General features: G+C 34.8%; 1 protein-coding gene across 2 annotated transcripts in view; it reads left to right on the forward strand.

Annotated features, from left to right (window-relative positions):
* FAM83B (family with sequence similarity 83 member B) overlaps positions 1–18,066 on the forward strand; it is an 85,653-nt gene that overhangs the window by 59,623 nt on the left and 7,964 nt on the right. For both annotated transcript variants that reach the window (XM_072734363.1, XM_072734361.1), the window contains exons 3-4: positions 12,604–12,768; positions 13,720–13,844. In XM_072734363.1, the coding sequence (XP_072590464.1) occupies positions 12,604–12,768; positions 13,720–13,844 (290 nt within the window). The remainder of the gene's footprint in view (positions 1–12,603; positions 12,769–13,719; positions 13,845–18,066) is intronic.

An 18,066-nucleotide genomic window follows, 5' to 3' on the forward strand; every position in this document is an offset into this window, starting at 1 on the left:
TATAGGTGAGAAATTCGAGACTCTTTTAAAAGGTTAATTTTCCTATCTGGAGTTCACCCAGCTAGAAAGTGGCTGATCCCAGATTTAAATAAATATGTAAGGACATAAGGAAACCTTGAAAACTGACTTAGGAAGAATGAGCACAAAAACAAATGGAAATTTTAGCATGGATAGCAAATGAGTTAAAGAGATAAAAACAGGGGAAAAAAAGAGAAGATAAGTAATAAAATGGGTTGAGTCAAGGTCTAGTTTCTAGATTCCTTATCTTGTTAGGGAAGTTTTCAAACCTTCATAAAAGAGAAAATAATACAATGAAAACCTCATACACCCACCACTCTTTTCAATAATTATCAACTTGTGGTCAATTTTGTTTCCTCCATATTCCCCAAGGTTGCTGAATTAAATTAAAGAAAATCGCATACCTCAGATCATTTCATCTATAATTGGTTCAATTTCATTCTCTAAAAAATAATAGATTTTTTAAAAACATGTATTATCAAACCTAAAAAAAATCATTACTATTATTAAATATCTAACCAGTATTAAAATTTCCCTGTTTGTTATATAAATGTCTTTGATAGTTGAACATTGCTGGAGATTTCTCAGAAATGTGCTAAAATGTCAATGACGGGTTAACATTTTTTTTATCCCAATTGGTCTCTCACTTAACATAGCAAACTTAATTTCCCCTTAACTTCTTACTGTATTCCTGAGAACAGCTCTTTTCCATTCCTATGCAAAGACAATCTGAGCTCTTACTGAACACACACCCAGAAGAACAGGTTAAATCCAACTATGAAGTGTATGGTAATTTTCTCAGTTACCACCCTTTGTTTTCTTCCACCGTGTGGTTTTGGCACTTTTGTGTAACCTAAGTCAAAAACAAACTCTTCCTCATTTGCTCACCCCATCCCATTCTAACAACATTGAGATCTTATACCATCTACCTAATCACCTCTTTCCCATTTTATTCTTTTGGTGTCCACCCAACTTTTCCTGTATGCCTAAAAATGCTGACGTTTCAGTGGTTAAAAAAAAAAAAAAGGACAATGCATGGATGAGTGAGTGGGTGGATGGTAGGCAGGTTGGTAGATAGAAAAATCAAAGAATACATCTTTTTTAGTACATTATCACATTGTTTTGGCTTCCCTGAATACAAAAATGAAATACTACTGAATTTTAAGTTTTCTTATAATGGTGCTATAATTATCCATTTAATTTAGGTCTTTTATCCCTAATGATCCCAGACTAGCTGCTCTGTATTCTTCAAGCCATTGAGTTTTGTTAAAATACCCTTTGCAAATTTATCTCCACCCCTTCTTTTTATTTCTGCTACAACAATCAACTTTGGGATCATATGCATTTATGCTGCATTAAGATCAAAACCCCCTAACTCCTCTCCCTGCTGGTAGATATTCCAATTTCTAATTCATCCCATACATACCAACATACTCATTTTCCCAAGTATTGTTTTGATCACATCATTCTTTGAATATAAAGCTTTAAATGTTTCCCCATTGTGCCTTATGGAATCTGATTAGACTGGCATTCAAGGACGTCCTCCTGCAATCTGGGCCAAACTGACCATTCTATTCTTTCTAGCCTAATGGCTAACTCCTCCTCAGCAGATGAAGTCTCAGCAAAACTGGATCATTAGCTGTTCCCACTCTAGTGCTGCTGTGCCTCTGAGCCTCCCTCATAATTCAGTTCATATTACCCAAACTCCTCCTCTTCAGACACTATTCTATGATATTCCTAAACACATCTGGATTTTCACTCTCTTTCTGATTGGAGTGCCCTTCACTCCTTTCTTCATGACGCCTCATTATATTGCAGAAATTGACATACGAGGTATTTCAAGCCCATGGATGATTATGTTTCAGAAGGAAAGATCTCCCAGGAGTCTCAGGAAAGAAAGTTAAGTTTAGTCAACTTAACTAAGATCTACATTCTGGACCTTAGACTTAAAAGCCTCATCCATTACTTGAAAGTAAATTTATTTAAGCTAAGTTTTGAACACTGATATCTGACATCAGAATGCCATTTTCACAGTGCCTGTTGTATGGGCTCACTGTCCTCACAGATCTTAGTTATCTAACTGTCTCCAGTCTCCCTGTGGCAGTATGCACAGTTAAGCCCTGGTATACTTGAAGGCCACAAAATTAGAATAAGAGAAATTTGTTTCATGAGGTTTAAAATGTGTCTGGCTCAGATACTGTTACTAAACCAAGTCTACTTGGCCAATATTACAGAAAGAATAAGTGCCTTTGGTCATTCACCTGTCTCTGGACAGTACTTAAATGAACTGGGGCAGTATTTGTTTCTGTGACTTTGTTTCCACAATCATCCAACTGCTATATTCTTCTATTGAAGTGTCTACTTTTGTTTAGGTTGCTCCATTCATCTGTATTCATTTAGCTCTAGTCATATTATGCAGACCTTGCTCTCTCTGCTAAGGGACTCTGTGTACCAGTGCTTTGATCCACTCTTCAGTGACTTTGAATTCTTAGAAAGTAGTCTCATTCCCTTATTTAACAAGATCTAAGGAGACACCTCACTCAGGCTCCAGGTACTGATGGCATACAATTCTTAGTTAGAAGGAATTTTTCCTTTACACTAGTTTGGTCATAATTTTATGATGGCAAGTATCACATTAATGTATAGTTCTATAAATGAGTGTCTCAGAAAACTCTTTGAATGCAGGCACCCTGTAGCCACTGCATCCCAACAAAATTTAAGCTCAGGTATACTTGATCTATCTATACTTGATCTATTTCAGGTATACTTACCTTGGGAGCTGGGTAACAATGTAAATATATTTAAACTCTGTGGAGTTAATTATAGAAAGACCAAATAATTAACAGCACAATTAAATATGTTTTAATCTAAATAGAGGTTTGACTTAAAATTACAGTTTTTATAAGATTTTTAAAGAATTTAAGATATAAAGATTTAAAAATGATTTTTAAGAATTTTTGACTCCTAATTATTTCTTTCCCAATGGCTTCCTCTTAAATTTAAAATATTGATAAAGAATTATCATTTTAATGCCATGCTAATATTCATGATTGGTGAAAATTAAAAAGCCCCCAAAATTAAAAATATAACAATATACCCTTTGCCATAGTTTTACCTCTTTGGTCATAATTTTGCATAGTTTTGCTTGGTTTAAGTTAATGATTTAAAATAATAATTACTATAATCTCATTTTTCCCATAATATTTTCTTTTAAGCATAATCAGTGAAAATAACCAATTACACATACAATTTTAGTGCAAAATTGAAAGGTTAATAGCAAGCTGTTAAATTAAGTAGAGAAATGTTTATTACTATCAATGAGTGGTTGTTGGTCTCAAGTGAATCTTCTAGTCTAGTCAGGTGCCTTTTGTATCCATCCCAAGCCTCTCCAATACCCTGGGTAAAAATTACAGCCATAATCCAATTTATCTCAACTTTTATTCTGAATTTTGATCCCAAATTTCTTAATACATTTACATAGAATTAAACATAACAACATTTTAACCCTTCTTAAATATTGGCGTCAATATGGATATTCATTCTGGTGTTCTTTCAACACTTCTGTATGTTTGACACTTTTGATAATAAATGATTTTTTTTAAAGCCACACATAAATATTACATTTTAACTCATTCCTAGTGAGGTAATACCTATACTGCCATATACCTTATATACCTTAAGTATTAGGGTAGTATATAGCATGTACTGTGTCTTTTAAAAATTATGAATGCTTCATAATTTTCTATTAAAGTCTAATATAACATTTATTTATTTATTTATTTATTTATTTATTTATTTATTCATTTAGAGACTTTATTTATTTATTCATGAGAGACACACAGAGGGAGGCAGAAACATTGGTTGAGGGAGAAGGAGGCTCTCTGCAGGACTGAGTCCCAGGACCCTGGGATCTCACCCTGAGCTGAAGGCAGATGCTCATGCACTGAGCCAGCCAGACATCCCTATTATTACTTTTAAATAAATATATAAATTTAACTTTCTCATATTCTTACAAATGTTTCCAGTATTTGACTAAAATGTGACTGTTTCTCCCTTAGCAGCAGAATAAACTAGCATTTCTAGTGCTATGATAACAGAGCACAAATCTTTAAAGAGCATCCTTTTGACACACTGAGCTAGGGTTTGCACAAAGTCAGTGGGATTGTTAACTGTTGCTGGTTGAACAGAATTGGCTTTGGTACTGCCTCCTCTCATCCAGGCTCTCAAAGTCACTCCTGGTGGAGCTCCTGCTCTGATCACAGACCCTAGGAAGTTCTGAGCTCTTTTTTCCCACTGCTAACTACTCTGTCTAGATCCTCTGGCACCTCAGCTTTGGGGACTCAGGCTAGCAGACCTTTGCCTGGCCAGACCTTAGGAAAACTCACTTCAGGCAAAGTACTGAACTGTGAAATCAATGTAAAGAGTATGGCTCTTCTTTCAAGTTGTTTTCAGTTTTTTAGGCCTGCCCCCAATTCTTTCTTTCTTGATTTCTTGATTTCTGATTTCTTGAAGTATTAGAGTTAAAGCTATTTTAAAAAGCAAAGAGGAGCACCTGGGTGGCACAGTTGTTAAGTATCTGACTCTTGGTTTCCCCTCAGGTCATGATCTTGGTTGGTGAGATTGAGCCCCACTTTTGGTTCTGTGCTGAGCAAGAAGTCTGCCTCAGATTCTCTTTTCCTCTCCCTCTGCCCCTCTTGATCACGCTTGCTCTCACTCTGTCTTTCTCAAATAAATACATCTTTAAAAAAAAAAAAAAAAAGCAAAGATCCTACTTGCACAGAGCTGATAAAAGGCTTTACTTAAATTATAAAGATAAAAGCATAATTCATTTTTGTAGTCGTCTTAGTCTGTTTAGGCTACTATAACAAAAATAACACAGACTGGGTAACTTAAATAGCAAACATTTATTTCTCATAGTTCTGGAGTCCAAGGTCAACATGCTGGCAGATTCAGTGTTTGGTGGGGACTCCCTTCCTGCTTTATAGACCGCCCTCTTCTCACTGTCCTGGCATGGTGGAAGGTACAAAGGAGGTCTCTGGGGCCTTTTTTATAAGGTCATTGTTCTATTCACGATTGCTCTACCTTCATGACCTGGTTATGTCCCAAAGTCTCCACCTCCAAACACCATCACATAGAGGACACAAGCATTCAGTCCATAATAGTGGTATGTAAGTACTTTCAATTATATAACACAGTGTAAAAAGATGTAGGAAATAATTTATGCAGTTTCTCTTCTGAGTTGTCAGACATACATAACTGGTTCTACAAATTTATGTCACAGCCATATTAGAACCCAGACATTCACCCGGGTTTTGGGTAATTGGGAGTAAATCAACAGTTCTTTAAACAGAACTCTAAAGCTTGATAAAATGAAAGATCTTCTCTCATTTATTTAATGTATAACAAAAGTCAGTGACACTCAGAATGGTTTCAGTGGCTTCCTTAAGGTCTCTTGTGATAGACGAGGCAAATGATAATAGTGGTAACAGCTATTAGTACGGTACTTAAATGTCTGTAAAATTAAGGTATTCATAATGTAAAACTGTAACTTACTAAACAATAGTATAGTGCATACAATGTATTGTATATAACAGTATAACAGTTTACAAAAAAATGAACACTTTTACTTTAGGCTGTAGAAGAAGGGCCAAAAGCACTTAATATCAGCCTCTCTTTTTTCTGAAATCTGCTTAGCTCTTTGCTTTTGACAGGTTTTACAGACTCAAATATATATATTCCCTAAGTGATCATTGCCTTTGATTTCTATTATTCAATCCGAAGTTTTCTAGCTATGTTGAATTTTATTAGAAATATAGTTATTATAGAACTCCATTAATTTATTTTTTAAAATTTGAACTCTTTATTAGCTTTTCTTCTGTCAGAAAAAAATAAGTCCTCCTGTATCTATGCAGGCAATTACCAAGGAAGTCCGAACCCTTTCAAATGGTGCTTAGTATTTTGAAGCATAAAAGGTATAATATTCAATTTTTCAATTTTGAGGATGATAATGACAGTTCTGTGAATACAGAACATTAACCCAAGGTATACTTACATTTCATGAAGTATCTAGGTCATATAAAAGCATATTGCTAATGGCTTTCTTTCCTAATGGATTACAATGAGAAAAATAAGAGCTCGAAATTAAAATTCTGAAGATTGTGAAGCATGTTTCGAAGGCAATACAGGTATTGAATATTAACATTGTGATAAACATTTTCTATCAACTCCGTCTTCAATTTTCAGTTCTTTTCATTTTATCACTGGTTTCTACCTCACCTTTTTTTTTTTTTTTTGTATTTTAGTGCATTTATAAATACTAACATTATAATGAGAATAATGGGGCTTCATAATCTTTAGTCAGTATCACTCAGTGGAATTTAGGTACTTTCAATATGAAGATTGCTCTCAGACTCATTTTCTCAGGACACTATTCTGACCAGATATTTAATTTTCCAGGGTTTATATTGCATTCCAGATCAAATCTAAACATTTGTCAGATTCTCAAGATCTTTCATAACCTGTATAAATCCTAACTAAGTCCATTCCATATTCATAAGTAATGACGTTTGTGTTTAACTTTAGGTTAATTCAATAAACATTTTTTAAAATATTGCTATCATCTTCATTCGAATCTTTCCCTTTTTGTCTTTGCAATGCTGGTTCTCTAGCTTGGATGGCTAAAGTAATCTTTACTCATTATTTAAGGCTTATCCATGAAGCTCTGGTAGTCTGTTTCCTTCTGCTGTGTACCCAACCCCTAACAACCATGCATGTATAGAGCATTTTTTTTCTTTCTCTAAATTATGTTTACAGTATATTACTTAACAACTGATTATATAATCTCCTGAATGGCCTTAAATTGTGTCATGATTATGAACGTAGGAAAAATTCATTGTCAGTATTCATATTATTTTAATATAGTGTCTGGGTCACTTTGGGAAAATTTGTTACTGTAAGATAAGTGAAAACCAGTGTCTTTGAGTCAGGTTCTCTGAAACTACTAAAAGATCTGAGGTTTAACTCAGATTTTTAAAATGACCCAGGATATCTTTCTAGGATTTCCTAGGTCTCATGTTGCTGATGAATATATTTATTTGTTTACTTTTTTCAATTTACACAGTAAGAATAAAGCAGGAATTAATGAAGAAGCAAAATAAGAATTTAAACAGTATATAACATCATAGTAGTTTAATGAATACCATTGAGTGTGACTGGTTTCTTTATTGACTTAGAAAATCAATTGATTTACCTTTTGAAAAGTCTTATGCTAATCAGGTATATAATTTTTCTTTCATTATTGATAGTCATTGTGGTCATTTCTACAACACAGTGTGATTTAGTTAACTACCTGGGAATGTAATACTTTCAGATCAGGTTGGCATACCTCATTAGTAATTATTATTCCTCTCCAGGAATATAACCCACCATAAAAATAAAAAGCTACATTCTATTTTGCTTTTCTTGGCACAGCTGAAATTTTCTGTAGACTTTATGTAATTTTCCATCTCATGAGGATGCGGGAAATCAGAAGTTCTGATAAGCTACCTGGCTCAGTTGACATCAGATAAGCTTGTCAAAGATGTGTAATCTAGTCTCTTGGATCCTGATCCAGTGTATTATCTGTCATGCAAGAGAGACTGTAATTTGTTCTACATTTAGTATTCTAGAATCATCCATTGGCTGACTGACTTCAATTACCTTTTTGCAAACAGAAACTTTTATTTATCCTGGTAATATTTGTATATTGACTTTGTTTATTTCCAAAGTCTTAATTAATTTATTACATGAGACTCTAGCAAATAAAAGATAAATTCTTTAGATGTGCTGATTAATTTCTTAAACAATACCATGTTGTATAATAATGTTTCCTTATTTTTTAAAAAAATTCCTCCCTAGTTAAAAAAAAGCAGTGTTAGACTGCTCCAGACATATATTTTTATTTTTTTATTTTTATTATTTTTTTTATATTTTTAGAAGTTATTATGTAAAATAAGTTTATAATATGGACATTTTCTTTTCCTTACATGGGTATTCTACACCAACGTACCACTTATTATTGCAGAGGGAATGCATTAATTAATAATTTTGACGTGGTATGAAGATTTTTTCACAAATTTAGTTTTATAAAGAATATGCACAAGACATGAATGAGGTTATTATCACTTTTTTTTCCTTCTTCTGACACCTCATACCATTCATAAGTAACAAAAGGGTCATGTGAGGCTACTAGAATGATTGAAATTGTTCTTCCCAGAAAATAGCTGATTGAAGTATGTTTCATAGGTAGATTGAAGAATGTCGTCAACTTGTATAATTTGGATATGGTCCAGTATTTTGTTATAACATCTCATTAGAGTAAATAGAAACAATTTTACATATATATCATCCATGACTTTCTTCATCTTTTAACATATTCATGATATGTCCATTACATTTTCCTAGTTATTGTTGCCAGGTGTCTATTCCATCCTCGCTCATTTCCTGACAATTTTTGTTCCTTGGTCTCTATCACTCTTTCCAATGCTAATCCTTTCTTAGCTGTATATTAAGAGATGCTTCTAAAATCCAATTCCTTGCTTCCCATGATCTTGTCCTACATATACCTCAGCTGTTGACTCCCAGTCATATCCTTGATAGCAACATAACCTATAATTGCAAGTCCTATAGGACCTAATTCAGGTATCCCCCATCTGACTATCACTTCTCTATATATTTATGACTTACTCCCTTCGGTACCTGCTAACATCTAATATTCCTGTGTTTATTTATTTTTTAAACTTTGTGCTGTGGAAGTTTCCAAAAGTATATAGAACCCTCATGTACCATCAGCCAGTTTCAACAATTATCAATTCATTGCCAATTTTGTTTCAACTACAGTGTGAAAAAAATACAAGGCAGTGTATCATTTCATCTGTAGCTATATTAATATGTTAATATGTATATTTAAAAGATAGGACTTTTATTACTATTATATTAGTGTCAACATAAAAAATAATAATTTATTAATATTTGTTTTTTAACCCCCTCAAGACTTTACAAATTCATTGATTCCATTCCCATTTCACTGCATCTCATACCCATGATGTTTATTTTATATCCTATGACCAGTCACTTTAGCTCTTCCCATTACCTATGTCCTCAGTTCCCCTTCCTTCTTTCACTCCATTGTACTCTCATGGCTATAACTACATCCAGGATTAGGTCAAAACTCTCTGCCTGCTCCATGATGACATCCCTGCAGCTGAATAAAGTTGGAGAATAATTCACAACCACATTGACTGTTCTCATTTCATTTTTTTATTTTTCTAAAGATTTTATTTATTCATGAGAGACACACACACACAGAGAGAGAGAGAGAGGCAGAGACATAGGCAGAAGAAGAAGAAGCAGTCTCCCCTTGGGGAGCCTGATATGGTACTCGATCCCAGGATCCTGGGATCACAACCTGAGCCAAAGGCAGATGCTCAACCAATGAGCCACCCAGGCACCCCTTCTGTTCTCATTTTAAGTTTGTAATTTAGTGAATCCTTAATACTGCCCTGTAATTATACTGTATTTCTATAGTTTATTCTGTTTCCTACCATCCTAGATGATTACTAAATACCCCTTTTGTCATCTTTTAACATGTCTTCCATAATCTAGGGTCTTCTCAGTTGAAGTTTTGCTTCCCAGTTCATGGAAAAAATTGAAGCATTCACCAGAGAACTTGCACAGCATCACTACCACACCTGCCTTTCCACCAGCATCTGCACCCTTGGTCTTCTGTCTTGATATTATAGATGATCTTTTACTGGTCTTTATTCTTGTGCTCTAATTATTTTTTACACTAGCTTTTCTCTTTTATTGCCTAATAATACATTGCTTCAGAAATTCTTTTCTTCCCCATATCTCTTACATCATTCATTTGCACTCATTCCATTAGCATACAGACATGCTGTTATTTCTCTCACCTTAAAACAGAAAAGTAAAACTCCTCTTGACCCAGCTCTACCCACAGCTACCTCTTCATTTCTCTGCTGCTTATTATAGTCAGCTTACTCAAAGAGTTGCATACTGCTTTCCAGTATCTGTCTTCCCATTCCCTTTTGAATCCCTTACAGTAGGGCTTTTGCTCTTACCACTCCACCAAAACTAGAGTGTTCTTTGTTGGCACTCTCTCTTGTCCCAGGGCTGAATCCTTGGTTTCCTTTTCTATTTAAACTAGTCTCCCTTGGTTACTTGGATTTAATTGTTATCTCTGCACAACTGATACCCAATTGACATCTCTAGCCTAGACTTCTCTACTTAGCATTCCACTTGGCCCCTTGAACTTAACTAGCCATTTTAATCTTCTGCCTAAGATTTAGTGTAGCTGCATTCTTCCCCATCTCAGTAGGTGACAACTTGGTTCTTCAGGTGGGTGAGACTAAAAATTTTAGTCACCTTCTATTTCCCCTCTTTTCTTCTAACATCCTATTTTTTTTCTTTTTCCTTTTAAGATTTTATTTATTTATTCATGAGACAGGGGTGGGGGCAGAGACACAGGCAGAGGGAGAAGCAGGCTCTATGCAGGGAGCCTGATGTAGGACTGGATCCCAGGACTCCAGGATCACGCCCTGGGCCAAAGGCAGGTGCTAAACAGCTGAGCCACCCAGGGATCCCCTAACATCCTATTTTCAATCCATTCAGAAATCCTTTGGCTCAAAGATATCCAGCATTTGGCCATTTGTCTTCATCATTGATGGTGATTAGGACCAGGACCATCCTCCTCCTAGCCACCATCACCCCTCACTTAAATTGCTCCAGTGATTCTTACTGGCCTCTCTGTTTCCACCCTGATTCCCACCCTTAGAATCAATACGGTAGACAGAACAGTCCTTTTCAAACATAAATCAGATTGCATATTGCCTTAACTGATGAGCTGCTTATAGCTTACAATCTTACTCAGATGGAAGCCTGACGGCTTTATAATACCTTCAAGGCATTGTGATTTCATTTCATTTCTGCTGTCTCCTTGCTGTTTCTTAAATATACCAGGCAAATTCCTGATGTTCGGCCTTTGCACTGCTAGTACTCCCTGCCTAGAACACAGTTTCTCAGGATATCCATGTTGATAACTAACTCAGTTCCTTTTAATTGTCTTTGCTCAAAGGACACTTTATCAAAGAGATCTATCTAGAAAGTCCCAAACCTTACCTTCTCAATTTCTTGGGGCTCATGATCCCCTTATTCTTTTCTATTTTTTTTTCCAAATAAACTTCTCATCGTATAGGGGCACCTGGGTGGCTCATTTGCCCCGTCTACCTCTTGATTTTGGCTCAAGTCGTGATCTCAGGGTCATGAGATCAAGCCCTGTGTCATTCTCCATGCTTGGCCAGGAGTCTGCTTATCCCTCTTCCCCTGCCCCTGGCCCTATATATGCATACACCGACATGCAATCTCTCTTTCTGAAATAACTCTTTTTTAAAAAAAATTGTAGCTTATTACTGAATTACTCTATTTATGGTTTCTTCCCTGACCTAAATGTAATCTTCACCAAGGGCAGGAATTTTTTGTTCTTGTCTAGCACATAGTAGGTGGTCAGTGAAATGATTTCCCCTTTCTTTAAGCTTTATTTTACTCCACTGCTTCTCAGAGTCAATATTGGTTTTGTTGCCAACAGTTAACTTGGACTCTCTCCATTTTAGGGATCTGTTCTTCAGGAAATTTCTGTGTTCATCTTCTTAATTTTACTGCCTTTTTGTCCATTTTCTTTCTTTTGTTTATTCTGCTTATTTTGCCTGCTAAGCTCATTTTAGGCACATGTATTTAATTTTCTAGTCTTCAAGCTGTATACCTTTTCGCAGCTTTGGCTGCTTCCTAGCTATATTTGTATTTCTATAAGATTTTTTTTTCTCATTCTCAGTACTGCAAGACATTTATTACTAACAACTAGTTTCAGAAAGCTTATTTTTCCCCTGAAATGTTTCCCACAAAAATTTGTAACACTGGTTTCCACCTTCAATCTTCCTGTCTTCTACTACTACCCTACTTGCATCCTTTCAACTGTGATTTGGGTTTGCCCTTTGTTCAGCATCCTACTGAAATGAAGATCCCCCCCCCCTTTTTTTTTTTAATGATAGTCTCACAGAGAGAGAGAGAGAGAGAGAGAGAGGCAGAGACACAGGCAGAGGGAGAAGCAGGCTCCATGCACCAGGAGCCCGACGTGGGATTCGATCCCGGGTCTCCAGGATCGCGCCCTGGGCCAAAGGCAGGCGTCAAACCGCTGTGCCACCCAGGGATCCCGAAGATCCCCCATTTTTAAAAAGATTTATTTATCTGTGAAAGACACACACAGAGAGAGAGAGAGGCAGAGACACAGGCTGAGTGAAGATCCCCTTTGACTTAAAGTCAGTATGAAATTACTTAGTTCTTCAAATGTGTATGTAGTCACTTGTTTATTTTGCATCTTTGCATCTTTAGGAAACTGCAAACATATTGTGTATATATTTATAAATATTATGTATTTGATTATTTTCTTTTATCCAGTTATTATTGAAAACAAACAATTTCTAAACCTTTCCCTACTGGGTATCTAAAATTGTTTCACATTCTCATTTTTAATAGGTCATTGCTTTAGTGATGGATATATTTACAGATGTGGACATTTTCAAAGAAATAGTAGAGGCATCAACTCGAGGAATATCTATATACATTCTGCTTGATGAGTCCAACTTTAATCATTTCCTAAATATGACTGAAAAACAGGGCTGTCAAGTTCAACGACTCAGGGTAAGAATTCCATCTTTGTTTGTTTGTTCTTCAAATATTTTGTGTACCATTTTTTTAAAAGATTTTATTTATTTATTCATGAGAGACACAGAAAAAGAGAGGCAGAGACATAGGCAGAGGGAGAAGCAGGCTTCCCACGAGGAGTCTGATGTGGGACTCAATCCCGGGACACCAGGATCACACCCTGAGCCAAAGGCAAATGCTCAACCACTGAGCAACCCAGGGGTCCCTTTTGTGTACCAATTTTTATCTCAGTTGAATTTAAGGCAAGGTAAGCTGTATTACACCAAAAATAAAAACGTATACAAATATGCATTAGTATATATAAGGTAGTATAATGCTTGATCACAGAAGGGTACCCTTGTACTTTTTGGAATGTGGCTGAAAACACACGTCTTCATGATGGTTTTATAAGGTGCTTTTCTTGACGATGGGGCACTTAAGCTTCTGAATTAACTTTGCTCAGTCAGAATGAGTGCTTCAATTTCTCCATGCATAACCCTGAAACCACTGACTCAAGTGATTCTTTCACTCAGCAGATGTTGCTTATCACAATCGTTAGGCATAGTGTTTTCAGTTACATTTGACTTTTAAAAGGAACATGGATTTTAATCGTAGTTATTGTGGAATCATTGCTACCTGTAACCTGAAAGGTTCTCTTACATGGGATCCCGGGTGATTTATGAAGTCATCCTGTGTAAAATATAAAATAATGGCTCCTATTTATGTTATGTCAAAGTACATATTTTAAGTGACTTTTTCCTGAGTATTTCTTTTTTGGGTGATGTTTTAAAATTTGCTTTTGCCATTTTTTGTTGTTGCTGTTATGTGTTTTAAAACATTATTTCAATATACTCTTTTGGTACTAAGATTATACATTGACATGTATTTCACTTTCAAAATATCTCTTTTCAAGTTATAATTTTACTTTATATTTACATGTAATTCTAGAATATTCGAGTGCGGACAGTAAAAGGCCAAGATTATCTTTCCAAAACAGGAGCAAAATTTCATGGAAAATTGGAACAGAAATTTTTGTTAATTGACTGCCAGAAAGTTATGTATGGTTCCTACAGGTAAGATCATTATGTTTACCTCCAGCATTATCATTCATTTATAGAATTTATTAGTTTTAAATTTTAATATAATCTATTTACTTATTTCTTAGAAAAAAAGAAAAAAAACTTTGCATGGAAGCTTGGAGACTTGGGTTTTAGTTCTGGTTGTGCTTTAAAGAACATTAGACATTGGGCAAGTCATATAACTTTCTTGGGCTCCAAGTTCTTCATCCCCAAATTTGGGGTTGGGGGGGGTGATTGTGACTAATATTTCAGGTTCCTTACAGTTCTGTAATGCTAGGAGTGATTTTACTCCTTACAAAAACAGTCTTGGTATGGACTTAATAATAATAATTGCTCGTAAAATTAGAAGTACTTTATCACTTTGAGCAACTTGACATATGGATTGTCCTTATTTTAGTATTATTAAGAATCTGATGGTTATCATCATGTAGTCATTATATATAGTGCTACCCAAAAAAGCATTTTAGAGTCAGGCTATTTAAAATCCCTTAGTAGATATTAGACAAGGTTACTTGGGTTACTATTTTCTGGCATATTTGAAGGCTACCACTGGTGGAATATCTACTCTGTTCCAGCTTGGCTCTTTTGCATTATGCCATCCCCCAATCCTTACTACTTATGTAGAGGGCAGCTGTTCTCATCTACATTTATAAATGATGAACCTGAAGTTCCAGAAGGTTAAGTGACTAGTCTAAAAACTCCACAGCTAAAGGTCAGAAGCAGTCCAGCCCTGGCAGCCCTGGCAGCCCAGTCTGAGCCCTGCTGTCTCCAGAGTACAAGGGCTACCCTAATAGTCTCTTGTAAATTCTGGGAATCAGTCCTAAATGGGATAAACAATAAGATTATATCAACAGGCAGATAAAAATACCAACAAGCACATGCAAACTACTAGGTCACCAGGGCAGCACAAACTCATTACTAAAGACTGTGGAAGGAGCCAGGAGAGCTGTGGGTATAAATAGGACGAGGGAAAACTTTTACCCTTTCTCTTAAGAATTTAAAAAGTCCACAAGAAGGAGATAACATGTTGAAGTGATTGGCCGTAGGCAAGTTACTCATCTTGGTTGCACTTACCTTTACTCCTCTGTAAAGTAATGATAATCCTAGAGCCTATCTCATGTCATTGGTGTAAGAATTAAAGGAGTAAATGCATCATAGCCCCTAAAGTCACCTATTATTTTAGGAATGTTTTAGTTGTTACTCCCTGCCAACTTTCCCTTTAAGCTCAGGGACCTTTTTTGAAAGAGCCATTTGGAGTTCTAAAGGAAAACTTGTTAAGAACAGAAATTACAACCAGTGCTTGAAATTAATGAGTGCTTTTAAAGACTCATTATACATGTATGTATTTCTTCAGACACATTGGTTTTATAGGGTTTTTAATTGAAATTTTAATTAAAATTAGGAGTTAACTTATAGAATGGTATTTATTAGTTAATCTCATCATAATGGATGCTTTATTTTTATTATTTAACTTGACTTTTAAGATTACCTTGAACAATAAATTCGCCTTAACTTTGTTTTGCTACCACTAGGCATTAATAGGTTCTGTATGTTGAGATGACTATGCCTGAATTACTTTAAAAGGCTGTTGGGAAAAACAAACAGCAGCAACAAAACCTCTTTGTCTATGTATATCATAAGACAGAGGCAGAATTTAAGTTACTGTTTATAAAAGTGAATATAGAATGCCTAGGACCGCAGATGATAAAAATTCACCAAAATTCTTATGTACCAATTCTGCTTGCCTTATTATTACATGTTAATTGTAAATATACTTCTTTAAAAAAATGATTATCTTTTTTTTCTAATTATTATGAACCTTTCGTATTAATAGTATTGTAACAGGATTTGATGTAACAGTCATGAACCAGTTTTTGTAGAAACTGATTAAAAGTTGACTTATTTTAGGGTAAAATTGTTTCCTTTTCCAATATTGCCATAATCTTCCTCATACCCCAAATCAAAATGCCACCTTCTTTAATTCAAAATTCTTTGCCATAAAATGTCTTCATATTTTAAACTCCAAGCATTTCCAAAGAGGCCTGTTGTCTGCACTCACCATACTCCTACATTGTGTGGCAGTTCACTCATGATGACAGTTTTATCAGAAAAACACAAGTGTTTTGTCTTATCATGATACTAACATTGATAAGACAAAACACATAGACATTTTTAATCAATATGTACAAATCAAATTATAAATTGGATACCCAAAAAATTAAATAAATAAAAATAAATTGGATACCCTCATTTGATATTGTCATGTGAAAATCTGGAACATATTTAGTAAATATGGTCCACAAATTTGACTGAGAGAGAGCTTTATAAGCTTTTTTTTTTTTTTTTAATCTTATGGTTTCTATAAAAGCTACTTTAAACATAAGTTTCACTGAAGTTGTTGGCTTCTGGGTACCATCTCTAATCAGACTTGAAGACTATCTGACTCTTGATCTCAGCTCAAGCCTTGATCAATCTTTGTTCTCCACCTGTATCCATTCCTGGATCCTCATCTCCAGATACAGTTAGTTATTTAATTCTCTCAGCTAGTTCTTCTGATAGTTACTACATTCTCTTACATAATGTGATTATACTATGAATGCTCACTTTATCACTTTTAGATTTTATCTCTTGACTCTATACTATGATAATTGAAGGGTTACATTTCCTATTCACCCATATCTACTTGCCCTCCTAGTTGCCATTCACCCAGTACAGTTTTATCACAGTTATTTGTTCAGGGAGAAGTCTCAGTTTACATTATTGAAATTATGTCAGAATTGATCATTGATGGGCCACGGAGTCATTTATAATATGCTTCCTATTTATATAATGAAGTTAATAATGACCATTTGGTTTTGGTTTTTTCATTGTCTTTGTTTCTTATTTATCTATTGCTATTTTTTTTCCAGTTGATTCTACAGATTTCTTAGCACATGAACAACTTTTCCAAATGCTCATTTACTACCAGTAATCTGTCATGTCCCATCCAGACTAGCAGATCTTTAACTTGAAGCACTGCTGGGGTCCTGCAATTTCCCATACCCCTGGGTAGTTTGAGCCACAATTTCTTAAATCTCATTTAATCCCATTTTTCCTTCTTTTTTTTTTTTTTCAAGTCCTAGTTTTTCTCTTATGTTTGCTCAAGAACAATTTCCATCAGTATGGAATTTTAAAATTTATATTTTTATAAAAATGTTTTAAAAATATAATTTATAAATATAAAATTTATAATTTAGGTGATTAATGGCTTAACTGGGGATGGAACTCTAAATCGAATCATCTTTCCTCCAACTTTGAAAGGCACTGCCTGGCAATCAAAATTACTGTTGTTTGAGAAGTCTCAAACAATTGTTATTCACATTCTTATGTAACTTTTTTTCTCTTTCTGGAAACTTCTAAGGTTTCTCTTCCATCCCCTGCTATTCTAAAATTTATTATGTTTCTAAGTGTAGGCTTTTTAAAAATGTATTGTTCTAGGCAATCCAAATCTATATTTCAATTCTGGGACATTTTCTTATTTATTCTTGGATCATTTCCTCTCTTCAGTTGTCTCTATTCTCTCTCTTTATCTCTCTCTCTCAGGCTCTTACTAACTAGGTTTCTGCTCCCATTGTATTTTTTTTTTTCTTCTGATTTTCTGTTTGGGGCTGAGTGGCATTGTACTGCCTGGGGGATTTTCCTCAGTTGTTTATTCTAACACATCTATTACAACTTCTTTTTAAAATTTTGCTATCAAATATTTTGAATGTCTTCTACTTGTACCATTTTCAATGCATCCTGTTTGTGTTTTATAGATGCATCATTTTCTCTTTTTCTTTGAAGATATTAATTATAGTATTTTTGTGTCTCTGTTTTTATATTTATTCTTCTCTGTGCAATGTCTGTTTCCTCCAGGTGCCTGTTTCCTGTTTGTTTTGGTCTCTGTTTTGCATCTAAGCTTTTAAGCTTTTTTAAGCCATCTTCTAACTTTCTTCAGATGTCTGCTGATCTTATGCTGTGAATTTGTTTAAAAATGAGGGACTCTAATGCTTATTGGAAATTGCATGGGAAATATTTATCAACAGCTGAGTTTACAGGAGAGTGATTGGCTAGTCTTGACAGTTTTATTGAAAGTTGCCTGAATGTCAGTAAAATAGCTCTTTTATTTAGGGCTGTTCAGTGTTTCCGGAGAATAATCTCTACATTGAATATATACAGTTGGATGTCTTACTGTTAC

This window comes from Vulpes vulpes, chromosome 1, assembly GCF_048418805.1.
Source record: "Vulpes vulpes isolate BD-2025 chromosome 1, VulVul3, whole genome shotgun sequence".
NCBI lineage: Eukaryota > Metazoa > Chordata > Mammalia > Carnivora > Canidae > Vulpes > Vulpes vulpes.